Source organism: Nyctibius grandis, chromosome 2 (genome assembly GCF_013368605.1).
Source record: "Nyctibius grandis isolate bNycGra1 chromosome 2, bNycGra1.pri, whole genome shotgun sequence".
NCBI classification, from domain to species: Eukaryota; Metazoa; Chordata; class Aves; order Nyctibiiformes; family Nyctibiidae; genus Nyctibius; species Nyctibius grandis.
The window spans coordinates 10,148,647-10,176,604 of NC_090659.1; the positions used below are offsets into that span (position 1 = coordinate 10,148,647).

Sequence of the window (27,958 nt, forward strand, 5' to 3'; positions counted from 1 at the left end):
AACATTACCTACTGCCTGAGGTTTTATGTAAATGTCAGCCTCTTACATAGCTCAATATAAATATTATTATTTTAAATTTATATTCTAGCTAATTTAATTAATAACCAGGTCAGGACTTACTTATGCTAACTGCTGGACAAACCAGTAGCGTGTGTTCATGTAACAAAGATTGACTGTAAAGCTACGTCTCTTGAAAATAAATGGTTTGTCAAGAGCAATTTTAGAGAGTTGTATTTAATTTTGGATTAAGAAACTAAAGCATGACTCTTGCTGCTTTCAGCTGCTTTGTTAAAAGTGATTATTTGAGAGAGCCAGTCTCTCTTAGTATCTCCTGGGAAATATGTCTTTAGGTATTAAAACAAAGGCTTAGTATCTGTGCAGTGCAGTACAGTACCTGCCAATATGTTTTTTTTCATTCCCACTGGGCAGAGTATTTAAATAACTATAAGATGTTGTACAACTTCCCAGAAGTCTTTTTGCCTAAAAATTTATAGCTTTTTCTAACCTAATCATGTATGTCCAGAATTACTGCAGAGTAAGGACAAACAAACCGTTTAAACCAACATAATGTATAAACGTGTTCAATTTTTCTCCCTTGTTTATTTAGTTTATTGCTATCATACTTCAGCTAACTGCTGTTCAGTTGACCAGTCATGAGTATTGTGTAAATTAAATTTCTATAGCTTCCAATGTTTGGGTTACACCTTCTCTCAGTGTAAGAGCCAGGCACAAGATCAGTCTGGATTTGAGGCATTTTTAGTACAGCTCCCATTTAATCTCTTGTTTCAGAGAGACACACGGACATGGCTTAAAACTCCAGGCTCTCTGCGGTTATTCTAGTTTTTTTCCCAGCCATAAGTGTACAGTAAATTATTGGTTTCTGACAGCTCCTGATAGTGTGGTAGCCATGACAGAAATTTAATTGTAATTTATGGTGTTTTAGCAACATAAAATACTTTAAGGTTATCTTTCTAAGTGGAGAAAATGTTTTGTGGGTGCCTGCGACTTAAGTTGAAAAGCTATAGCCCACAACATTTATTTTTATATTTTATAATCAGACTTTGTATTACTTTACCCAAAAATATCCTTTAGTAACAGAAATAATGAAAAAGAACATTTATTAATAATTTAATATCTCATTAGGAACAGGATCTCCAATAGCAATTGAAGGAGGGAAACAAAAGTTTTCCTTGACATAATGGTGTAAACTGAAAAAAAGAGCAACTCCTTCTTCAGGGAGCGTCGCAGTGGTTTCATGGGTGGAAGGATCAGTTGGTGTTCAATGCTTTTCTTTTTGGTTACGTCTTGCTCACCTGTTTTCCACTGTGTGCTTAGAAAAAGAAATGAAGACGTTACTCTTCATTGGGAACATGTAGGGGAATTCCAGGTTCTACTGATCCAAAGGGAGAGTCTTGCTTGTCACATTTTGTGGTGTCTAAGGTATTGGAAAGAACTGGACCTATTCCCACATCAGTATTTGGAACCATTAAACACTTCTTAAAATGCATTTCAATAAACCTGTAGCCCTGGGTGGGCGTTAATCAACTGATGTAACAGTGCAGTTATGTTCCAACTATGCATTTTTCTCCTGACTGGCTCACTTGCAGGACTGTAACACCTCCATTGCCTGATATTTTTGTTCGTAAAGGTGGCATCCTTTTAAAGTAGTTAGGGAAATGTTCACGATTATGACTGTGCAAAGTAATGGCAGGATTTAGGTAAAAAGCATAACTTTATTTTTTGTCTAGGCTGTATGTTCAGTATTCGGTCGTTAGAGATGAACAATTGTAAATAAAACTATCTGTGCGAAGAACTACTTTCCGAGTCCGAAGTGATAAAATGACCAACGCTATTATCAAATCAGTGTTTCAGAAATATCAGTTAAGTGCAGTTTTGCCTCTTGTACTTACGCTGAAGTAGAATTCAAAAGTGAAATCTCCGTTCTTGTACAGTTTACTGTTTGGGGAAAATCCAAAGGCGTAGGCACAGCATTACTGCCTTCATTAATTACTTCATGTCTTTGGTTACGGAGGCGAGACTGCAACATCTGTAAAGGAAATTTCAAAATAGTTACTTTTTAATATGCACTGTTCTTGCAGGCTACAAAGCTCAGGAAATCAGAGTTTTTGGAAGATCTCTGTGGATCTTGCTTGTCCTATTTTTTTCCTTGAAAATTACTTATTGTCTGTGAGAACACATAAACCCAGTAAGTCAGGTTAGCTGCATGTCTTTGGCAGAAAAGCCGCTTTCAGAAAAATACTTTGATTTTTCCTTTAGTTATTTTTCCCCTGTAACATGATGTGACATTGCTTTGCAGTGTGTGACTGAAATAGTATTCAAAGTCTGCTTGCCTCTTAACTGGGTATGGTTTGGGTCTTCCATGTTCAAAGAGGATGAACTCAAACTAGAATTTAATATGAGGAAAAAATGAGTGAATCTTATGAGGGGAAAACCATATGAGACTAGTTTGTTGATTTTGACAGCAGCAAGAGCACAAAATCCAAGAGGATTGTGAAAAAGGAAAAGATTGCAATCTGCATGTAAAAGGGATAAGATCCCAAGAAGTGTATGGAGAGACCTGAATTAAAGGGCAGCTCCAGCACAGGAAGAATGAGGTATTTACTGCTCAGGGATCTGTTTAACCTGAGGATTAGAGAAAGATTTCTAACCACTAGAGCAAGGGAGTTATGAAACATCTTTCCAGTCAACATAAACAAAACCACAGAAAAATTCCCCCGACTTAAAAGTTCCTGAAAGAGGTTGTCTGTAGCGGAAATACTGCGAAATAGGGAATGCTCTTATGTTCTGATGAAGTATAATTGTTTGCAGGAATCATCTAACATTGATTTTAAACCTGTGGCTTTGTTTGTCAGCATTTTACTAATACCTGATAGCAATTGGGCCAGTCACTCAGGTCTTATGTTACGATATAAAGCATTTCAATAAAAGAAAAGAGCTGAGATCTTGTGCTCTGAAAATCGGTGTTAAATGCTGAAGTTGTGAAATGGAAAAGAAATGGGGCCGACTATACTAGCTTTTTGGCACTTGGCTAAAGACACAATCTGTCATGCAGCATTTTTATAAGACATCGGATAAATTATTATTTAGATATATAGAACTTGGGAAATCAGGTTTTCCATATCCATCTGAGCTGAAGTTGAGATCGACTGTAGATATAGTCTTGATTTTTAACTGTCTTAGGCTGCATGGTTCAAATTTGAGGCACTTTGTTCCAGTAGCACATAACCTTTTTGTTTTCCCCTTAAAGGGGACCAGCACAATGTTTGTACCCCTGCTATTAGTAGATTTCCCGTTTAAACACATTCCCAGCTATTTTTCAATACATTATATTTGTATATACTACCAACAGGAAGTTTTAAGGTGGGAATGAAGGCAAATCTTGCCTCTATGGCTTTAGCATTCATCTAATGCTAGCATTCTTTGAACCTTCACATCTGTTTATTTCAGTGTTTGAATTCTTGTAAAAATAGTTGTGGCACAGTCCAAGAAACTGGAAACATGATTTCATATAATAGTTCTTTTAAGTAGCAGCATGAAATAATTAGTATGGCGTACTTTAATTGGTGGCATCCTGTTTTCTTTTTATGAAAGACTTGAATTATAATAAAAGCAGAGAACACAAGTTGGTTAGTTCCTATAACCCAGCGCTGTCATCTTTCAGGGAAGGAAAATGCAGACCTGTAGTATATTTAATAGCAGATCCAACGTGTAAGAGGTGTTCTGCTTCTATTTTTTTTACCAAATATCCCCCTTGGAAGGATTTTTGACAGGAAAATTACAGGATTGGTGCCCACTGTAAGATTTATGTTGATAATTGAAGCTGCTTCTTCTCCATAAAATGTAAATGCAGCTTAAATAACTAGGCTAAAAGGAAAGAAAGATTTAAAAAAAAAAAAAAAAGTGTAGATATGTAGAAAGATTATAACTTGATTATCAAGGTCATTATACCCCTCAGGCAGTTGTCACTAAATCTGTGGTTAATGCTCACTATGTGCCAAGTAAACTACTCATGCAACTTTTGTCTCTTTCTGCTTCACGCAATTTTATGAAATTTTCTAGAGAAATGTTACTTTATAAAATGCTAGGATTAAAAAAAAAAATAAATTAATGGACATTTCTGTCATTTTAACTCCCCTAATGTTACCCAGCAAAGAAATTTAAAAAGTATATGAGCATTCCTGGAGTTTCCTGAGGACTTTTTCACCCCTAAGAGTTTTGAGTCTCAGTTTTCAAGAAAGTTTAGAGGTCAGTCTTTAAACTTTCATTCTGTACGGTACTTGAAGTTAGCGTACAGTGACTTGAATGTCAGTATGGAAAGTGTGCATACAATATATCTGAAAATGGTATTTCATTTATTTGTGGTCTAGACCAGGCTGACAGAAACAATAGGAGGCTTGTAGTACATTCTGTGCTGGTTGGCTAGCATAATCTGTGAAAATACAAGTGTGATACATAGTAGCATATGTGCAAACTTTGTTTTTTAAAACAATTCTTAACTATCTTTAAACATTTTACATTGAACTTGGATTTTTGTATCTCCAGAGTGACTTGTAATAATTGATTTTTAGCTCCCTACTCCTTTGTTTCTATGCCTTTCCTAGTGAGGTATATAAGAAGTGAGTAAAAGTGTAAACAAGATAAGGTTTTTATCCCTGTCTAGGCATTTTTCCTTTGGAAAGAGAGATCTAAAATTGATCCCACTGCTTCTGAGGGCAGCATTATTGCATGAGGGGCTTTTCAAAAAAGCTGTGTAAAAGTTTGGGATGGGTAGACACAACTGGAGTCTTCAGTGACTGAGGTGTGCTCTCAGGGCAAACAGAAGTATATTAGAGACTTTCTTAGCTACTGCAAAAGACCAGTGCTGGTTGGCACGATTTTATTTTCTTGTACTTTTAGCTCTCCTCTCACTGGATTTGGCCTGTGTCCTACCTCTGGGGGTGCAGCTCAAAATCTCGCTTTAGAGTGATGTACAAGGCTGGTCTGCACAGTGGTGTGTGTAGCCAGCAAAAGGATTCCAGGAGTTCCCTGGCTTCTGCTCTACCTGCCTGTGCTTTAGTTTTCACGTCTCAGGCAGTTGTTGTAAGTAAAAGTAAATGTAAAATATAATTACTTGTTTGCTTTAGGTACTACAAAATCTTTCAATATTATTGAATATCTGAACAGAAATAGGCAAATTAGATAAATGATAAAATATTTCTTATAATTTAGGAATATAGTCCTAAATACAATATTACTTATATTATCTTTCCTCGAAGGACTAAAGAGTAGGTTTAATGCTGGTGGAGTTATTTTGTATTTAATGATCAATAATGTTAAGGTAAAATCTTCTTTTACTGCATGCAGAATGAAAACGTATTTTGGTGTTGTCGAGCCATACTAGCACAGATTTGGGAATGTGTGGTTAGTGCTAGACAATTAGCGTAACATTTAATTTGCATTGATTATCTTGAGGTGAAGGGAATGTGAAATAAACTTTACATGAAAATTCTACATTTTAGAATATTTTTATTTTATATAAATATAATATATATATATTTTATATATATTATGTGTACACATACATATAGTATATACTGAAAATGGAGTGCTCTCTGGGACTCGACTCTCCTTGTCTTCTTCCCTTTTTCCATACCGTCCATAATTGTCTATTAACCTGCAGTGAATAGATCTTGTATTTCTTTGTGGTGCTTCACAGCTGTTCAAAAACCATGTTATTAATGTTAATGAAAAACCTTGGCATCTAAAATTTTAATAATCAGGAATTAGCAACCCAAGAGACTAATTTTCTCCATGGCAAAGTTGTATATCAAGAAAGAGAGAAATAAGGAAAACAGTAATTTGAAATTGAATCAACAATTTAAAACCTTGAAAGTTTTGGTAGCTACTTATTCCTAATTTGTAGTTCTTGGGCATCCAGTTGGTTGCCATATTCTTCCATGGTGTATATATCTATCCAGACTATTACAGGTTTTTTCATGCCAGTTATCACCTTGCAGTTTGAATTAGTTTGAAGTTGAATGCTTTTCTAGAAGAGTACCTTGTTTGCTTGTAACTTTTCTTTTAGCCCCGATACTGTTGTCTTATGTTGTATTAGGGGTCTAGATTGGAGACAGTAAAAATTTTATAATGTGAAACGTTGCTCTAGTTTTCCCTGACACAAGAGGTGTAAGAAGCACTCAGGCACTGCATGCATTTGTACCTCTGTGGTACTGCTTAAGAAGATAGCACAAGTCAAATAAAGCAGCTTTGGGTGCTGGAGATGTTAGCCTCACTCTGCAGACATTGCGTGATTTAATGAACTTTCCAAAAGGTCGAATGAGGTTGACTATGAGTTTGTGTTATGAATTAGAGCAGTACCAGTTTTGCTGGTAGAGATGGTCTGATGTCTGGAGTATCTGTAGGATTAGTTTTTCATAATGCTACATATACATAATGCATTTATGTATACATTTATATATGTGAGTAGATCAATATAAAAATGAATGTGGTTTAGGAACATGGCAGTTTAGTTCACTAATATAGGTTGCCTGTTGAAAAAATGCTTTTGAATGTATTCGCTTGGGAGAATGTTGCACACAGTGAAGTACATTAAGGATTTTGTTTTTTTTTCACTTTAAAAAGATGTTAATAGCTGTTCTTATTAAATCCTGTACTACGGGATAATGCTTAAATAGTTGTATTGCAAAACACAGTGACTGTACCTGGCAATGATCTCCTAAGAAAACTTTGTGTTTTTGTCTTGCAGGCTCCCGTCTTCGGCAAGAAGATTTCCCACCCCGAATTGTCGAACACCCTTCTGATCTAATTGTTTCCAAAGGAGAACCAGCAACTTTAAACTGTAAAGCTGAAGGAAGGCCGACCCCCACCATCGAGTGGTACAAGGGAGGGGAAAGAGTGGAAACGGACAAGGATGATCCACGCTCCCACCGCATGCTGCTGCCCAGCGGATCTTTATTTTTCTTACGCATAGTCCACGGGCGCAAGAGTAGGCCAGATGAAGGGGTCTATGTCTGTGTGGCAAGGAATTACCTTGGGGAAGCTGTAAGTCATAATGCGTCGCTGGAGGTGGCAAGTAAGTACATCTTTTTTTTCACTCTTTGGTAACAGCCGCTTGCTTTGATGTTATTTGAAGCTAAAAAAATAACTGTGAGCTGCCTCTGAGGCATTTACTTAAAAGCAATGAAGGAATTATATGGTTAATTATTATTGATAGAAAGACAGGAAAATAGAAAAACAGTCAGAAGAGGTATCATATCACTATAGAAATTTTGACGTTTTTGTGCGTTCTCACTACTTTTATGCTTTCATGCAATTATGATTACTTTTTGTTAAATTTTGTTTACTTAATTTCAATTTATAGATGTGTTTTCCTCTCCAGATAACCATGCAAAATGCAACATGTAATAGGAGGCAGTATAGCCAGGATTTGATCTAACAGGGTATGTTTGGAATTGTTGCACAAATAAACACTAAAAAAATAACGGCAGATTTAGAAACACATATATTTTTTTTTTTCTTTTTTCTCTAAAAGAGGTGGCCCACAAATTATCTCTGTATTTCTAAGTATTCGGTCAACGGAAGGAGCAGTCAAGTATGTTCACATCACTTTGTAATGCTTATCTCTTCCTGTATACCCTTTAAACTCTACTTATTTTAGAGGAAGAGAGTGTACATGAAAGCGTTTTAAGCATTTATGTGGAGGGCCAAGTGTAGGTCAAAAAATAGCAGTTTTGGGGTACTGAAGTATGAGAGGAAACCTTGCTATTCAAAGGTTAGTTATCTATTTTAAGTTGCTTTTATAGGCTTCCTCTGTAATCTGTAGCAATTCACACAGTGTCATGTTGAAGAGCTACCTCAGAACTGGGTGAGTCGCTCTTTGAAAACACTGATCTCTCACTAAGCAATTCATGTTGTTCACTAGCTCTGACGATGCTCCTAACTTTTAGACAAGTTAAATGCCACTCTTGATGTATAACTTTAGAAGAAGGGCTAGATTTTCATAATTCCCACGGAAGGCAAAGGAAGTAGACTATAAATTTGTGCATTTACTTGAGCCCTTTGTCTAGTCTCACTCACATTCAAAGAAAATTCCAAGGACTTTCATCCTTCTTATACCAGAAGGATCTCAAGCATCACATGATTAGGATCTAAGACCATGCAGTTTCCTTGTTACCGATTTTAGTGAAAAAAGTAATTAGTGTCTGGCTAGCTGGAAGTATGCTTATGCAGTAAATGTGTAACCTGTTTAAATTATCTGTTGATTGATTACTCCCAAATGTTATATCCAGTATCTTATAGGTGTAATTTTGAGCGTGTGTTAATGTTTAAGCAATTCTGTTTTTTATCTAATTGCTGTTGTTTACTTTATAGCATTGCTCGTTGATTTTTAAAATAAGTCTTAATGTTCTGTCCATGCAGCAAAGCAGCATGGTCAGTTGTGCTGATTTCGCCTTCTTTTGGTTTGTGGTGTACCTGGAAGTAATGTTTGAAATGCATGTAGTGCTTCTGTGTCTTCCACAATTTTTCATCAGAACCCAGAAACATGAGGTAGACTTCAGTGGTTGGTACACTATGGCATGTGTCAGTTCAGCTGGTATGTAGTTGCTATAAATGTATTCATCACCCCTGCCTCAAGTCATCTTCATGTGATTACAGTAGAGAGTCTGACAGGGTCTGAATACAAAATATTTGTACTGCCACCAGTTTTTTTTTAAGAGCCTCTACCAACACTCAAGACAAAAAATAAAAGATGAGTGTCTTTTTAAAGGGGTTCAAATGTACACCACCTAACAATAGTATACCATGAAATTGTTAGTCCAGCTCAAAATTACCCTCACATCGAGGGCTAGCATCAGAAAATAAACACCAACAATGCTGTAAGGGGAAAAAAAAAAATCACAATCTATATTTGGAAATAAGATTTGTAGGTATAATGGTATATAGTTTTAATTGTATACCAGCAGATTAATAGACAAAGAATTTTAACAAAAAAGGTTATGATTGGAAAACAAAAAGTGGTGATGTGACAGTGCAAAAGCACCAAAACACTTTAAAGAGCACAGAAGAGGTGAGGAACAAGGAAAGAGCTGGAGGCTGGTGGAATAAATTTGCATTAAATTCAAGATCTGTGCATTATAGCTGTAACATTATTGTCGTCATAAACTGTAGCTACATTCATAGTGGACTGCTGCAAATCAGCCAACTGTTTTGATTAGTTTCTCAGTACACCTGTTTTGAGCACCACAGCATTTACATTTGTATACATGTAGTCATATACAATTGCTGTTTTAGAAATCCTTGTGTTATAGTTTAATTTTTGTATGTTTACAGAGTAAAATTGCCTTTATTTGGTTTCCGTTTACAAAATACAGATCATTTGGAGTATTCATTTGAGTATATGCTTTGCTGCAAGTTTAACCAAAAACTTTTGCGAAACACGGGAAGCAGAAGCATGTTTTGCACTGTAACTGCTAGCTCTTGCTGGAAGAAGCAGCTCCTGTCCGCACCAGTTTGTTTCATAACATGACAGGGAATTTATCAGAAGGTTTTTGTCTATCGCCTCTTATGGTAATAACTTCAATTAGATGACATTCCTTCACTGTTCAATGTATGTGGAGATTTGACTTCAAATTAATATTAAAAATAAATTTTCGTGTATGGTATTCCTTCATGCAGGTAATTTTTTTTTTTTGAGCAGTTCAAATGTTTATCTTTCAGATAGGCAACAAATTGTCTTTGTGGACTACGTGATAAAGTGGACATTGTCCTTAAGTACACTGTGCGTAAATTCCACAGTTGCAAAGAAGGAAACGTAGAGGGATTTCAAATCTACAAAAATTTCAGAAGTACAATATATTAAAAGCTGTTTTATCTTCTTAAATACTTGTGTATTTTAAGAACTTTAAAAATAGCTTTAGATGTGATCACCGCAATGGGGGAGAGACTAAAATCATAAATCAAACACAAGAGAGTGTTTTCCCTCTGCTTTGTACCTTTCTGTTCTTCAGCCTTTCTTTGGTGACTTGACTGAGGTCTGCATGCCATTTAATCCAAAGGATGCTGCGTTTTCCTCCACTGATATGTATCTTGGTCATGATAGTGTAGTCCTCAATTAATACCATTGAACCTGATCTAAATACCATTTATTATCAGTGAATTAAGTAAGTCTCTTATTCAATCTCTGTCTCTTGTGGCCCTTCCAAAATGTTTGAAGATCCCATGTGTCTACTCATAGAATTGAGGATTTGTTATATATTCTCCATAGTGTTATTTTGTATCTACAAAAATATTTTTTCCATCTGTATTTCCTGCAGTTTCTGTGGTTATTTCCTTGAAACCATGCCCCATCCCTATCCCCACAAAAGCCTTAAAAACAAGATGATCCTTATGGCGAGTGAAGAGTGGTATCTTTCTTAAATCTATGAAGTGAGTACTTGAACCTCTGCTGACAATATTCTGTTTGTTTCTCTTGCAGGGCCTGTAACTTTCCCTAATCAAATAGCCAGCTACTTGATACTTCGAGAATTAAAATCTCTCAGACACTTTAGAGACTAGTAAAACTATTCTAAGCTACACAGCCCTGTGCAAAGTAGCTTTGTCATTTAATATTACGTGACATTTTCTGTGTAATTTAGATCTGTAAGATTTTCATAAAAGGGAAGGATATAAATTTGCATAAAGAGAAACTTGGCAGAAAGCTGAATTACAAGTCAAGTAAATAAGAGATGTAACTCCTATTTAATTGGGGGATTTTTTTTTTTTGTAGTTGACTGGTTTTGTCTTCATTTGAAATGTTATTCCCACAGAATTTCTGAAACAGACTCACTGTATCTGTTCAAACTTAATTTGCAGTAGAATGAAGTTTCACTAAGGTAGCCCAGAAAGGGTGTGTGATGGGATAATCAGATAACAGTCTGTAGTCATCCTTCAGACTTAGGCTGCTACAAGCCCATTTGCCTCCCTTTTCTTGACTTCCTGAACTCAGCCTTTTGATCACTGGAGACCTACTTAAATTAGTTCTGTGTTTTGTTTTTGAGGAATGTAACTGGTTTTGGATTACTGCCTACCAGTGACACATTCTGCAGTGGTGAAAGGTCCTAAAGAACGTGAATAAGGGCATGTCCCTGTCAAAACGAAGCTGGGTAATTCTCTGTATAAATGTCAGCTTTTACAGGTGGGAGCACAAAATGGAACCGTGCTTGATCCTCAGAGTAAGGGCTGGAGGCTGCTTTGGCTATCACATAAACAGTTGGCAAACAAAAGTAATTTTTCACAGTAGAGAAGTAGAAGCAGTTTTGGAAAAGTGGAAAGTTACCTGTTAGCAGACTGGAAGGTGGCTGCAGCTGCTTGAATCTCTCAGGATTGTCTGGTGAACGGATGTGCCTGATTAAGACCAAATTCAGTTATTGGTGTGTGGCAGTTTGATTCTGTGTTTAATTTTTTCTTTTGTTTTTGCCAGTTACTCCTTTTTTGAAGAAAATTTTATCTCCGGATCTCATAGGTGTCTTATGTAGCATTATGTAGAAACCTACCCATGTCAAGAGTGGCAACAATAGCTGCAGGGGTATATTCATCTTTCTCTCTCCACTCTAAAGTTTTTGAGGATGTTAAGAAAAATCAAGTGCAAATGAATTTGGTTATGTTTGCTGGTCAGTGGCTTTGTAAATCTTTATTTCAAATCATGTTTCTCTGTGAACTTCTTTCACCTTTGCCATGAAAGTTCTAGGTAACTTTTATCACTACATTTGTATTTTCCGTTGATATATGGATTTGATTCTCAAGAGCCTTGCTTTTAGAAAGGTATTTGTAAAGCATGTGCACATGCATGTTCTCTCTAACTTCAGTAACAGAATATCTTACAGTAAGTAAGCTGTTCTGTGTAAAAGTTTGCTCACATTTGTTTTCAATTTACAATAGATAATACTCCAAATAGTTTCTACTTTAGATCCCAGGAATGTCCCAGTTACAGACTTGCTATGTTGTGACTTTAAAAACAAACAAACAAACAACCTTCCATAGCACAGGATTGATATGAAAGATGACTTAACAGCTCTGTCTACTCAGTGGTTCTCAAACAGTAGTATCGTTCTCACAATGAGAAGTCATATTTCTTTGTGTATTGTTTTCATCGTATGTTCAGTCTGTATGGTGTTACATGAGCAAACATGCCCTCCTCATTGCCATTGTACACCATCAATGTTTTAAGCCAAGCTGAAATTAATGAACAGATTTACAGATTTTGTTACATGAGCTGTTCATACCTGACTGATAAACAAGTGACTTAATTCAAATGCTTATGTGCATATATAACAAAGACGAACCTCTATTTTACAATAATCTCATTAAACTCCTAAGTACGTATAAAAAAACTTAGTGAAGCTATACCATTGCTTACCACAAGCAATAGCATTAGCAAAAGTTGCTCGAGGCGGAGAAGGCCTAATAGTAGTACTGTTGCTAATGCTTCTTAAAACCTACCATTTATCAATGGTAGGTTTACCTTGACTTTTACTATGCAGCTGTAACAAGCTTTGAAAGCCTGGATTACTATAAACTGCCTCTGAAGCACAGCTTAACAAAAGAAGTAATGTCATTTAAGTGAAATTTCTTTGCAATGAGGTCCAAGTTACATGACGATGTGCTGTTTTTTATAATGTAGTTATCTCTGCTTGAGGAAAGCAAGAACAGTTATTTTAGTGACTTTTACAAGTTTGTGTGTATTAATTTCTTCTGCCATTACAGTCAGTTGAAGAACGTTGAGAGTTTGAAGGTCAATGTAGTCCTTTAAGTCCCCCACCTAATTTTAAAGATGCCTAGAGCCTTATTTTTACTCTTTTGATATTCTGCTTCCTTTACTAACGAATGCTGTAATAACTGGCATAACTCTCTCTCTGTTAAGCATAGTAGTGTTGCATCCCTGAATGTTTGGGAAGTGAACCTTGGACTTTCTTCTTTCTAATTTTTTTTCATTAAATGAAAACGATGTTGTCACATATTGAGTTAGATCTAATGAGAGTAGCAGATGCTTTACAAACCTCCCACATTTTAAAAAAGATTTATCCAGTTGTGTTTACTTTCACCTATAAAAAGGGTGAAGGTAGGGTGAAAGATAAGGAACTTCTTTGTCCCATTAAAACTCTCTGACAAAATAGTGAGGGTTTGTGTTCATATTTTATATAAATATTTCTACTCTGTGCACCTTCTTTAAATTCTAATATGAATCACCAAACGAAAAAGGAGATAGGGAAGTGAGGCTGCACAGAAATCTAGCAGTGCAGCAAATGGAAATGCTTAAATATTACAGCTCTTATGGTACTCAGATTTAATCATGTTAATATAACTATTATATTCCTGGTTCAGACTTAGAAAAATTGATCTTCCATGAGACTTCCATGGCTGTCCTGACAGCCCTCCATGACCGTCCTATAGCATGGTTGAAAAATGAAATAGTGACACATCTAAAGAATTTCAGTTTGAACTCATAGCATGGTGCAAACAAAAAAAAAGTATTTCAGGAGATTTCAAATGAAACAAAAATTGCTAGGGTGAAAATAAGACATTTCCACTGGGTGGAAATAAGACATAATTTTAGATTGTCTTCAGATTGAACTGTCCTGACATGTGAAGGCAATGTGTTGAGTCTCCGTGTTCATGTTCTTTGTGAAAAGAACTTATCTTCATGCAAGCAATCCACACATGGCCCATGTCAAGTTTCAGAGAAGGTGGTTGAATTACTTTAAGATGGTTTTATTTGATGAAATCAAGATATGAAATCTGATGTTTCCCACTGAATCAGACTATTTTCTTGTCTCTTCCCTCACCCCCTTGCTGTGTCATAATGACTTTTTAGTGAAGAGATATATTTATGACCAGGGAATTTGGCATGATTCTTTCATATGAAGCATGTCATCATTGTAACATAATCATCAGTACATATTTGATGACTGTTTGAGTCCTAAAAATGCATTGTTGCAGTTTTAAAATGATTTAAAAGAAATAAAAATGGCATAGAGTCAGTGTAGATGTCTTATGGTTAAAAACACTTCAAGTTCCTTTGAAATACAAGAAACAGAGTTAACCATGTGTGGAGAGAGGATGGTTTCATCAGCAGAATCATTAATTGTCATTGGTAAAATGAAATATCCCCTGTTGTTCTGAAATTCCTTTGGCATATGAAGAAAAGGTTGCTACAGAATCTAAAGATCAGTGATGACTTCCCTGTACTTCATTTTCCTGTGTTATGCAGAATATGAGCTGCTCAATTAGCTGCAAAATTCTTTCTCACTTTCCATTGATTTTAGGCAGCGTAGTCTCCCTGAGTTAATGTTTGTATGATTACCTGCAAGTGGTGCAATGCTGTCAAAATTCAAACCACTTCATTTTTATAAATGTTCTGTGTTTTAAATTATACCTAATACGCAATTGCTGGTATTTTACAATAATCAGGCAAACAACAGGTTGCTCCCTTTTTCAGTTACATGACAATGAACAAAACACTTTGACACTCTTCATAATTTCCATGGGTTGAGACACCCATGGCCTCGGATAAAAATATGCCGTTTTTAACCAAACCGTCAGCTCCTTTCTTCATTGAAGAGAGGAACTAAATATATTGTTGGCAGTATGCCATCCTACCAGGCTGCATCACTGTAGCATTGGGTGAACCTTAGAAGAACAGTTCTGTTTGCTGTCATGATCAACAGATCTCTATAAGTGACTGTGCTTAACAGTGGTACATGTTGGATAATGCGGGTACACTTTCTGTGCTTCCAACAGCTACGTCATTCACTATATTTTCACATTTCTTGATAACAAAACTTTAAGAATTTTGTTCTTAAAAGCTGTGCTGAAATAATTTGTTTGCGTGCTATTTACCATTCATAGTTCACCAGATCAGGGAAAAATGCCCTCAACTTCTAGTATGATCTTTTCTCTCTTCATCCTGGGGAAGGCAGCCCCCCTCACTTGGTGGTGGAGTGTCGCTACGAGAGCTGTGATCCATACCACCACTTCACTGTAAGATTTATTAACTCAATTTTAACTCACTATCATTTTGCTTACTTTGCATCCTCCTTGCAGTGGACCAGTAGACACATGCTACGGGGCACGCTACAGCTTACATTAGTGCTTGATAAACGTACGAGAAGAAATCATACTTAGTTATCAATACTTTGAGTGTATACAGTAACTCAGACTACAGTTCTTCTAGAAGTATTAATATATCTACAATTGTTTCCATTCCAGTGATGACACGAATATTTTCTGTGTGCAAAATACACATAGATTAATACTCCTTTGGCTTTAAAGGCCTTGCTTCCATCCAAGTTGCTTAGATCAAATCTGTTACATGGGATCTGAAACAAACACTCCTATAGTGAAGATAGCTCAGATTTAGACACCTGAGGACTCCCTTGGAGGAATATGGATTCGTGTCAAGTCAAAAGCAGGTCTTTTTTTCTGTTTACCTCCACCATAGGTTCTGGAGCTTCTTTCTGAATTTTATCAGCAACACTGAATGTGCCATAGTAAGTTCTTTGGGAAAAGAGTCTCCCCTCAGTTTGTAGCCTGTTAATGGTGGGTGATAGGTTTCAGAATACACTGGTACAGGGGCTTCTACCAGAAAGCTGATTTGCTGCACTCACATGCTATATGCAGTACTTTGCAGCAAGATATAGTGAAAGCCTGTGTAGGGAAACCATGTGCTGCTTATGTTGGTTATGACTTTATTTGACAAAGTCACATAAAAGTTGTGGATGATTTTTTGTTTCAAGTGTGCAGTTAGTTTTAAGGTATCACAAAAGGTCTGTCTTTTTTGAGTTTTTCATTTATCGTTTTGTTCAAAGACTAGGTTTCTTCAGGCAAACGCCCACCTTTGCAGGGGTGATGGGGGAGACAAAAAGAAGAGTTACTCTCTTTTTTTTTTTTTTTTTAGTATTGTTTGGTGAAGTTTTGATGTTTCAGTCTTGCCTGCATTTATGAAATGAATGAAATAAGAAATGTGCTTTATCAGAGTTATTGGATGTTCACACTGTAGAGAGGGTTACAAGGTTAATTTATGCATTGGGGAATAAAATGACATACAGATTTAAATAACACAAAAAACAACAGAAAACCAAAACACCAAAGCTTGACTGGAAACGCCATAACTGGAGTATGTATCCAAACTGACACAGTTCTTTGGTATGGTAGAAGTTCATTTTGTAGCTATGCCAAAGTCTATTCTTAAAGGAAAATTGTGTGTGTAGTATCTAAAATACAGCTTTTATTTGGGAATAAGTAAGAGTAATTTTTGAAGATCTGAAGGTTGTATAGTCTACAGTTGTAAGATTTAGTGGTTTAGGATTTTGGTTGTTCCGTGGGGAGGATTGGAAGCCCATACTGTTTATATCTTTCATGTTAGGTATGAAATGCTGATTCAATATATTTTGGAAGCAGAGTAAGAGGACTCTGTTGAGGATATGTGTCAACATATTTGAATATTATAGTTAATTCTGTACTCAAGACAGTTCACAGGTCAGTGGTATCATTAGTGGATAACAGTGATACTGATAAATGAAAGCTTCTTCTAGATGCTGATACATAGGAGACTTAAAACTACTGTGAAAACAGAGCACATAAGACTCCTATTTAGTGCAATTATCTACTCCTGCCAAGGTCAGGGCAAAGTAGTAGGCTAGATGAGCACTTCGTCTGACCTAAGAAAGCTGTTCTTACATCTTTGTGTCTTCTTGGACACTATGTGGAGCAGAGGAATTTAGGTTGCCTTCAGCCAACGGAGTTCTTGATCAGTTATGATACGGTGACTATACTGATTATTCTGAAGCTGATGAATAATTTATGATGTTATGGTGACCATGCTGGGATGGATGATCAAGCAAATTATGTGTTTTGTAGTCTTGGCAGAAATTGAAGTGGAGCTCAGCAAATTCATAAATCAAAGAATGTGGTGGCAGTCTTCATGTGGGATGGTGACTCTGATGGGTAAAAGACTATCTGAAACCTCAAACTGAAACTGGAGAAGTTGATTCTTAGAAGAAGGAGGAAGCAATGCCTTGCAGGTTTAGACTCACCAGTCAATAGTTTCAGAGAAAAAAATAACTGAATTAAAATTGTTCAGTTTAGAGGGCTCTTCCTTTCCAAGCATGAGCCTGAGATAGATGTGCAAGTCATTTTCCTGAATCCGACCGATATAGTAAATTGATACCAAAGCTCTCCTTAGTTTTGCTGTTGCTGTTCAGAAGCCTGTGGAAGACAATTCAGACTGTTAACATCAACTAGAAGTACCGATAAAGACAGGCATCCTAATTATATGAAAAAGGAAATGGAGGTTTTCCATCTCTGTTTTCCATCTCTCTTGCATACTCCCCTTCCCGCAGTGTTAGGCGATGTGCCGTGTCCCAAGCCTGTATGCCCTGTGAGCTGTGAAAGATGGAGCCTCAAGCAGAGTTCAGAGGGTTCTTCTTGGTGGAAGTCATCAAATGAATTGGGACCATTGGCTGTCTCCTCTTTTTTTCTCGTTGGTGAGCTTCCTCTGGTCCAAGGGAGTTTTAATATGTGGTTTTCAACTAACAGATGTCTAGTATATTTTTTTTCCCCCAGTTTCTGCTTTAAACTCTGATCTCCCCCTGCCCTGACATCTTGATAGAACTAGATGCAGTGAAGGAGATCTTTCCTATTTTTGTTAATGTTTACATTTCCTAGATGATAATATAGGACATAGGCCTGTAGGCGAAAGGATATAGGCAAAAGAATAAAGCCAGACAAATAAAATGCTGACTAGTAGTCCTCAAGTGTTGGTTGTTCTGATGCTTTTTTCCCTCACTCCTACATTTTAAAACATGTTTTCCTGGAGTACTGAAAGTCTTTCTCCTGAGCTAAATATGGAGATAAACTTGCATTGTTCCAATACTCTTTTCTGTATGAATTTAGAACCTTTGACAAATGCTTCATATTGAGGAGATATTTTATTATTATTATTTTGAATCATCATTCCCCAGAAAGAAAAAGTATCAGCTGTATTTAAAATTGTGAGGAAATGGATTTTCTTTTTTTCATGTCATCACGTTAAAACCTTTCTTAAAAATCATGCTGCTGACAAAGATAGATTTGCATCTTTGTGTCTGTGAGGTGTTTTGATGAGAACTGTCTGACTTCACTTGCATCCTATATGTAAATTGATTTCAGCTGATTGCTTTGAATTTGAAAGAAATTTAATTTGAAAACTGCCCTGTTCCACTCCCCGCGGTAGTCGATGCCTCTCTATGTCATCTGTTAAGCAGTACATAGTCAGCATATGGCTGTTCCTCTCCTATTTAAACTGTTTTCTCCAGAGAAAGAGAAATTCCCTTTAGACTAGTCAGACATCTGCTGACTCTGTCCTACTAGCAAAGCAACTGAAAAGATATCTTTCCCGTGATTAAAAGAAATACATCTGGAGGTGCTTAGTTTTTTGTTCAATTAATCAAAGATTAAACACACGTGGACTCTCTAAATGGGGCTTCTTTGTGCTTCTATGCTATCAAAAGTGATTGGAGGGGAGCTGCATGCTAGAGCTAGCTTGACTGAAATTTAATGTTTTACCTATATGCCCGCTATAATTCAGTTCCAAAAGTTCATAATGAAGTGGGAAAGAAACTAAAAATGAGCTTTTTTTATTAATCTACGACTTTAAAATATTCCAATTAACAAAAAAAAAAGGCAAAAGTGTGAAATACTTTCTCTAACCCATGTTCTTAAAAAAAGAAAAAAAAAAAGGCAACAACTTAGGGCTATGTGACCATGCTACTTTATACACAGTTACCATTTTGGTTTCTGTAACCATTTCCAGATGCAAGAGCATTCTTGGTTGCTTTTGTTCTTCAGTGCCTATTAGTAAATGCTTTACTGGCAGAAACTGTTAGTGTTAAAAGTCTGGTATTCAGCTCCATGCCTTACCCTTACTCGACAATTATGCTTCAAATATGGTATTAAGTAAAAACCTGCAGGTTTTTCTCTGATGTCAAAAAAATGAATAAGTTTTTTCACTCCACAGTATACAGAATATGTAGACTACAAATGGCAAGTAAGATGGCAATAATTAAGTGAATTCCTTGAATACCAAGCTGCTCTTAAATTTTTCATCAGACACTAGCAAGTCTCACCCGTAGACATCTTTATCTGAAGATAATTTGTTTGGCTCCAGTTTTATTACTGGAATTAGTTCTTTGGTGTAGTCTGTGGAGAGGTTTTAAACCAGGAAAGGCTCCACTGATAGTGTGACTTTACTAAGATGTTTTATAAAACTGTGTCTTCTGGACTGCTCTTTCTAATAGCTATGGATTTGGCTTATTAACTGAGCAAATTTTCTTCAAAACATATAAAAACTTACCTATGTACCACTTTCTGAATAAACAAATTACAATACTGTGGAAAGGACTATCCTTTCATAAATGGGCATCAAGCAGCATTTTTGGCAAGATACTTGATAACAAAATTTCCTTGTAAAATAAGATGTACTAGGCATATATTAAGAACTATTGAAGAAGCTGACGATGAAATATTCCAAACTGCTGTCATGAAATTGGCTAGTAAAATAGAATAATCAAAATCTGCTTGATATGTAGCTTTTTCACTATTAATGGGCTAAACCAGTCCTTTGATGTTAATAAAAGGTATAATGGTAGGCATTGCAAATTACTTCATTTTAAAATGCTAGCTGAAGTAATTAGGTTTTTAAACCAAAAATAGTCACAATATTTTCCAAAAATGAAAAAAAAAAAAACATAAAGGCCAGCTAATTTCAGTAAATATTGTTTGTGTACAGAAGAAGGAGTATCAATGCATATACTTCGATTCTGGTATCTTAGCATTGCTTTGTGGTGTTTTCTTTTGCAAGAGTACCTTGAAAAGTCCACGCTACTCTGGTTTTGTGTAGGTATTTCAAATCACATTTTTAAAAGCATTTTATAAATGTTCAAGTGTACTCATACTTGGGAAGGAAGGAGGTCTTGCTATTGCTGTTCTCTAGATAGAAAAACTGAGACAGGAAGAAATTAAATATTGGTCCTAGAGGGTCACAAAGATGTCTGTCAGCCATGGAGAGATTGGGAACACGCTCACTGTTACATTTGTTCCTCACAAGACTGCTCTTCATCGCTCTGCTTTAAGGCCTAATTGAAATGTTTCATAGCTATTTTTATCACTAATTGCAAATAACTTCGTAAGTCCTTTGAAATGTTCCAAGAATTCTCCCTTTTGGGTGGTGCTGAGTTATAAATTTAGTTCTCTAACTTATAATTTTCGATTTTCCTTCTGTGGATTTATTCCTCTAGAGCCTGGATTGCTGGTTCCCTATGGGTATGGGCCACCTTTTCTTTTTTTTTCTTTCTTTTTTTTTTTTTCCTCTGCCAGCTGCTCATGGATCAGATGAATGTATCAAGATGATTATGTATTTAACCCTTTATTGTCCAGAGAAAGAAAAGTACAAAAGAGAAATTCTAAGAATATACAGGTGCTATAGAAGGTGCTGGAGAGCCTGGTGCAGGGACACTTGTTTTTTTCTGACTTCAATTTAGTGTGTTCCTGCTGAACTTGGGACTGCTGCTGCAGGAACAGATGAGTGTCATTGATTTTAATTTCACCCATACTCAAGGAAAGCCTATAAAGTTAAATTCAGCCCCCTTGCTTTAATACATAGTGGATGTGAAGAAGAGGACTTTGTTCCCTGACCTGGAACATCTAGACTATCTCTCTGCCCCAGCAGCATGACCTCCCTTGGGAGAGACTGTAGGTCCCATGCAGAAATAGTGCTGCCTTCCACTCCTCTGTTTGTAGGGGTTCTTGGGGCACTGGTTCACTCCCAATCTACCCTAATTACCTAGTAGATCTAGCAAAGCTACCTCTTAAAAGCCTGTTACAAAAGGCATGTGGATCCTGGTATGGTTGTCCAAGTCACTGCAGCAGGAAGTGATCCCTCCTCTGGTTTAGTCGAGTTCAAGGCAGACCCTGTGAAGGACCCAGCCTTCTCCAGCTCTGCACTGTGCTAACTGCTGTCTGTATAGGCAACTCGAGTAGGTGGGAAAGTGCTGGAACAGTTACACTTCCTTTTTTAACCTGTCAGCCGTCACCCATGCTCTTTTGTTCCTCCCACCCCCTACATCTCCTCACTCCCTTTTCTTTCTTTCCTGCTCTCCTGTGGGCGAAGAGTATTGTTTAGCACAGTACATGATGTTCAGTTTTGCTCTAGGCCATTGTGGGAGCCAAGTAAAACCATCTTGTGGGGCTGGATTCAGCCTTCAGGCTGTCAATTAGTTTTCCCCATTCTAGAGGAAGAATAGCAACTGATGCATATTTCTGCTCTATGTCATGGAATAGATGCAGAGCTTCAAAGTTAAGAGGGTAGAAAATGGGAGCAGTAATTACAGAATCACAGAATCAACCAGGTTGGAAGAGACCTCTGGGATCATCGAGTCCAACCATTGCCCTGACACCACTATGTCAACTAGACCATGGCGCTAAGTACCATGTCCAGTCTTGTCTTAAACACATCCAGAGATGATGACTCCACCACCTCCCTGGGCAGCCCATTCCAATGTCTAATAACCCTTTCTGAAAAGAAATGCTTCCTAATGTCCAACCTGAACCTCCCCTGGCAAAGCTTGAGGCTGTGTCCTCTTGTCCTATCGCTAGTTGGCTGGGAGAAGAGGCTGACTCCCACTCCACTACAACCTCCCTTCAGGTAGTTGTAGACTGCAATAAGGTCACCTCTGAGCCTCCTCTTCTCCAGGCTAAACAACCCCAGCTCCCTCAGCCGTTCCTCATAGGTCAGACCCTCCAGACCCTTCACCAGCTTGGTCGCCCTCCTCTGGACTCGCTCCAACACCTCAACATCTTTCTTGAAGTGCGGGGCCCAGAACTGGACACAGTATTCAAGGTGCGGCCTCACCAGTGCCAAGTACAGAGGGACGATCACTTCCCCAGACTGACTGGCTACACTATTCCTAATAGAGGCCAGGATACCATTGGCCGCCTTGGCCACCTGGGCACACTGCTGGCTCATGTTTAGCCAGCTGTCGATCAGCACCCCCAGGTCTCTTTCCGCTGGGCCGCTTTCTAACCACTCTTTCCCCAGCCTGTAGCACTGCATGGGGTTGTTGTGGCCGAAGTGTGAGACCCGGCACTTGTTCTTGTTGAACTTCATGCCATTGGTCTCGGCCCATCTATCTAACCTGTCCAGATCCCTCTGTAGGGCCTTCCTACCCTCCAGCAGATCGACACTGCCACCCAGCTTGGTGTCATCTGCAAATTTGCTGAGGGTGCACTCAATCCCTATGTCTAGATCATCTATAAAGATATTGAACAGCACCGGCCCCAGAACTGAGCCCTGGGGAACACCGCTAGTGACCGGCTGCCAGTTGGACTTTGCCCCATTCACCACCACTCTCTGGGCTCGGCCATCCAGCCAGTTTTTAACCCATCAAAGAGTCCACCCATGCAAGCCAAGCCCCAGAAGTCACAGTCCCTGGTTTTGCTCCTTCAGTATGCTGTCATCATTGAAGTATTTTCTTACTGGAAAGAAGAAAGTAAGTTTAATCTTTTCCTGACTTCAATTATGACAAAAAAGAAACCTGATTTAAACCAGTCTTCATAGAGGGTTAGATGAGTGTGAGGAGAACTTGTCCATAGAAGAGCAGTATAAACTTATGTTGAAAAACTGATTTACTTTTCTTCAAATTATCTGACTAGTTTATAGAAAGAATGAAGCAGTGGCAGTTTCCTCTAAACATACACCAAAACAGCTAAGTTAATAGATACATGTAGAAAGAGTCACCGAGGTGGAAGTACATACCTCAAAATGGATTTACCCAATAATCATTAGTCACAACTTGCAGGATTCGCACCTAAAACAAATGTTGACAGAGAAACAAGTAAAGCTAAGTCCACTCTCCATATTTGAACTGAATGGCTTGTCAAGTATATTTTCTTGCATTCAAATCATACAACTAAACACAAAAGGTGTTTTTTTCAGAAGCTTAGCATTATGGGACCATAGTCAATAAGGGAGTGATGCTGAAAAGGACCTGGAATCACATTAGATAGTCTAACAATGTTTTTCCAGGTTATGCTGGGAAATACGAGTAGGAAGGTGAAGTACAGGTGAATCATCAGTGACACAGTCACTGGAATGCTGTGTCCACACACACACATGAAAAAGGACAATGGAAAGTTGGAACGGGCTCAGAAAACAGTTGCACAAATGATTCAAAATTTTAAAGACTTGGTATATGCTCAGCCTATTATAGTTTTATTAAAGCAAATGTTAAGAGGTAACTTGAGGCTACAAGTAAACTCATACTATATAGAAGTTCCAATTAGTACTATGTTTACATGGAAGTAGGTGCAGGGATTCTGTCCCTACGTATGTGAAGCTATACATATATGAACTACCCTGACCATGGTTATAGCATTGAAGAAAGTCTAAACGGTTTTGTGGGTACGAAGTAAATCAGTAGGTCAAACGTTGCTAATTCTGGTGCACTTTGGCTTTCATACTTCTCTGGGGACTTAAAGCAGCACTGGAGTTTATTTTGTTCCTGTAATTTATTCTTCAATTAAGAACACAGTAAGGGAAGTCACAGGATAAGAAAGTAAGTGTGTGATTTGCTGTCCAACTGTTTTGGCTTCCTCAGTAACTTTTGTGTCTTGAAGAAATAGTTATTCATATTGTACACAAATTAGTGAATCCAGTAGAAGTAGAAGAAGGGGCAGAAGAGAATTACAGTTGAAACTTCAGAAGCACAACTTGTCAGAAAACTGTAGTAGCTCTTAATATGCTTTTATTCCCTGGGAAATGTAGACTCCTTGGGTCACGTTTTACTGAAATGAGGAGATGTGCTTTTTTATTTTTTTGGTTTTGTGTTTGTTTTTTTTTTTCTCCTTAACATTTACTTGAAATATTTCTATATTGAAGCAAGACTGGATGAGGCTCTATGCGGTATCTTTATACTTAAAGAGTAGACTAGAAAGTTTGAATTGAACTGTGGTCTACATCTGAAGACATTAACTCTTCACCAGACTTCAGTTACTGTCTCTGCCTGTAATTCATCTCGATGGCGTCTTGTAAACCCATAGACCACCGAAAGAGCAGGAAATGGTTGAAAGTAGCTGGTTTACACACTGCAGTCTTGCTCAGCAGATTTCATTCAAAAGTGTCGTGATACATGCACAGTACACAGAAAAGAAATCTTTTATTCCTTAGCCTGTGGGCACTCAGCTGCATCAGATCTGCCAGCTGGATGTGTGTGGGAGGTGAAGCGCTCTGCCCAGTGGCAGAAGGTGCCAGGCCCTCAGGGCTCCATGCTTCCTCCCTTTCCTCCCCTCATCCTCTGTTTCTGGGGGCTTGTAAAAGTACATCTCTTTTCTGATAACGCTGTTTGTTGTACCAGCAGTTTTAGTCCTTAATGAGCCGTCCTTGGTCTTCCCTTCTGGATCTCAGGCTTTTGATACTCTCAGAGCGTGGAAGTGGGGCTTTGGCAGCTCTGCAGCCCCAGGGCTTAGCCCGGGACAGGGGCTCCTTGGGCAGGTGCTGCCGCGGGAGGGCTGGGGAGGGAAGGCCTCTCACAGGGTCGGCGTGGAAAGGCAGCTGCGACGCTGGCCTGGAAATAGGATCGTTACAACAAACCAAGAAAGCTGCTGTTAGTGGATGTGTCCAAGCTAGGTAAAATTTTGTCCATCTATTATTTCCAAGATTTATATTTTTTTCAAACCGTGGTGATGGCCTCTCTGGAATTTGTTAACTTCTTCCTGTATGAAAGCGAATGGGGGATTATTCCCACCGGTGTGTGGTGTTGGCCCTAATTTCAGCATAGTATTGTGGCTGAGGCCTAAAGCACAGGAAGGTAAATTAAGGGTAATCATATCTTTATTGCTGACCTTAATTATTTGAGTTTTTGTCTTTCTCTTTAAATGATTTGGAGAAAAAAAAATTACTTCCATTGAAGGATATTACTGTGGCTAAGATGATTTGTTGAGACGTATAGCTTAGTGTGTCTAGTGCCTGATGATTATTTTTATCTGGTTGTTTCTACTATAGATGTATTCAAGACTCTTCTGGTTGATGAGTAGAAATCATATCTGAAATACATTGCATAGTGAGAATAAATAGTCACAGGCAGGCTCTTCTATAAGCGTAGCAGAGTGTCGAACTTTGGAACAAGTGAAATTGCATTTTTTAATTGCAAGGGAAACAAATCAATTGAATGGAACACTGAGGTATGTCAGTGTTCGTATGGATTCAGATGTTTTAAGTAATAAAGAGTTTAACTTTAGATAACATACCCTATATTTCTTGTGCTGATCTTCTAAATAAAATCTATTCTAGCATTTTGTTTTAAAAACGTTTAATTAAACATACATGTGTGTATTATAAAGGTTTCATATATATCTGACTTGAAATAAAAATTCTGCACAAATTTATTCAGGCATCTTGTTCAAAGCTCTATTAATTTAATACACAGAGAAACTCTACCTTAAAAAATAAAATACAAAATATATTTTCAATTATTGCATGCAGTAAAGATCTTTTATGAGCCTGTGCATTTTATTTTTGTATCTTAGATTTACTGTATCATCTATAAGGGAAGTAATATGGCTACTGTAAAAAGTTATGGCAGGCTTTGCAGCTATATTTTTTTAAGGCACTGATTGGGAAATGGTAGAGATTTCACCTTCTTGAGGAAGTGCAAGGTGTGCTTGGAAATGCGAGAGCTTCTACAACAAGAATCAGGAAGGAGTAGTACTATGTTAGGGCTAATTAGAGCAAAAGAAGTACTCTTTATGAAAGAGAATTTTATCCAAAATACATTGGAAAATACTGTCTGAAAGCCCTCACCCTTTTTATGGATATAAATAAAGTTAATGCTGGCAGATGTTGTGTTTTGTTACAGTGGGGAGAAGTAAGCTGTATGGTGATGAGAAGGTAATTGTTTCTTTGTGACAGCAACAAAATGTAAGGTAGGATGATTTATATTGGTATAGTAGTAAACTTTTTTCTAAATATTGTTAAGCATGCAATTTCAGCGATGATTATTAAGATGGTCAAAGTACACAAATGCCTTCTGAGCATGCTTTGCCATTTTGTTTAAAAAAATAGTATCACAATAATTTTGAATTAATTCACAGTAAGAGGTTCCTAGTAGAGCATTGTTGTTTCTCTTGCAGCTTTGTTCTATGGTGAGGATTACGGGTGGTGTGAAATAAGACTTGTTAGCCAATAAAAGTCTCTGCAATACAGTTTATAATTAAAACTTGTGATAAATATGATAGTAGCATGTGGAGATTGTAAGGGCCTTTCATTCCAGTGAAGGTTAAAGAGATTTTGTTTACAAAGGATTTTTTTAATTAGAATTTTTTTCATAACTATTTGATGTCTTGAGACTAGGACTTCTTTTCCAGGCTTCTGTTATCTTCTAGAATTTGCACGTTATTTTGGAAGTATTCAATTTTCTATTTATCAGTGGAACATTCCGTTATCTCTCCAGCCATTTACGTACCAGTACCAGCATCTGTGTATGAAATCAGCTTTATGGTGTGATTATAGGCACCTGAACTTGTTCATTAATGGAGCAGAGGCCAAATCCATGCAGTTCTACACAGTTTGTTTGTAATACACAGGAAGATTTTGGAGGGAGTGTAATATGAAGAGTCTCTTTTGGCTGTCATTTAACCATTTCAGTGTATGAAGATTTCAAGGAGGCAGGGAACCTTGCTGTTCAACATATCTGGATTATAGTTCAAGATGAAGTACAAAAAGGCTGTAATTGAGGACGAAACTGATTTGTGTGCAGTCTTTTGGTGACACAGACATGCTCTTCTGTTAATGAGTGGAGAGAAAGTTCTTTTTAAATCCAATAACTTTTCCAATTTTTTTGCTTACTTTCTGGTAAGCACTGAATTTTTTCCTCTTTAGTTAAGGATGGGAAACCCTAATGTGAAAGATTTTAATTTATTTTAATGATAGGGAGAATATTTACCTTTTATCTATGGAATCCTGTACCCAGCTTTCAATTCAGCCTTGGGCATGCTTCCAGTAGAAAAGCTGTTAATCTCTATTACTGCTGTTATTTTTCATTTATCTTCTGAAGGCCTAGTTATCTCGAGAAACTAGTCTGTCCTTAAAGTCACTTTCATTTGCTATTTTTCTTTCTCTACGGGTTTTTCTTCCCCAAACTGGGGTTTATCTCTATATGAAGTGTTCTATATTAAATTAGTGTGTGTAAATAGACCAGTACAAAGGCTACAAACTAGGTCTTAGTTTGATCTGGAATATTTGCAAAAGAAATAAAAATAAATGAACTAAGAATGAAGGCTGTGTCTACACCAAAGTTCAATCAAACTGCTGCATGTTTGCTCATAGCATACATTATTAGGATAATAGTAATTACAGAGGTAGTATTGTATCAGATCTCTGGGCTGTTTGTTGCTCTGGGTGGGCCATAACCATCTCTATTATGTGGCATGTTGACAGACAATTTCCTTAAGCAGCAGATATACCTGCTGAAAGTGCATTGCTCAGTTACTTAGCTTGCTTACTTAAATTTGTTAAGTTCAATGTAATTTTTGATCAGATCAGTCAGCATTTAACAAGCTAAGTAATGGAGATATTTTTGATTTTAGATGGTTAGCAAAAACATCCTAGTTACTCTGCTTTTTATGTTTTATAATAGACAGGTTTTTGTAATAGACAGTACTGCAAGGGTGGAACTGGCCTAAAAGGAAAAAAAACAGGTTTTTAAAGGAGTTATGTCAGAGAGTGCTGAGGCCAGGAAGCCACACACTGTGTTCCAGACTTTAATTCATGTGCTTTGTGGCCCTGAACTAGCATAGCTTTTCTACCCTGGCCTCTGTAGAACATGTATCTAGAGACCTATGGCCATACAGAAACACCTTTGTACAGGAGTTC

The 27,958-nt window shown here is 37.3% G+C and overlaps 1 protein-coding gene across 1 annotated transcript in view; it reads left to right on the forward strand.

Moving 5' to 3' along the window:
* ROBO1 (roundabout guidance receptor 1) overlaps nucleotides 1-27,958 on the forward strand; it is a 552,781-nt gene that overhangs the window by 265,952 nt on the left and 258,871 nt on the right. The window contains exon 3 of the mRNA XM_068417582.1: nucleotides 6,767-7,093. Within this exon, the coding sequence (XP_068273683.1) occupies nucleotides 6,767-7,093 (327 nt within the window). The remainder of the gene's footprint in view (nucleotides 1-6,766; nucleotides 7,094-27,958) is intronic.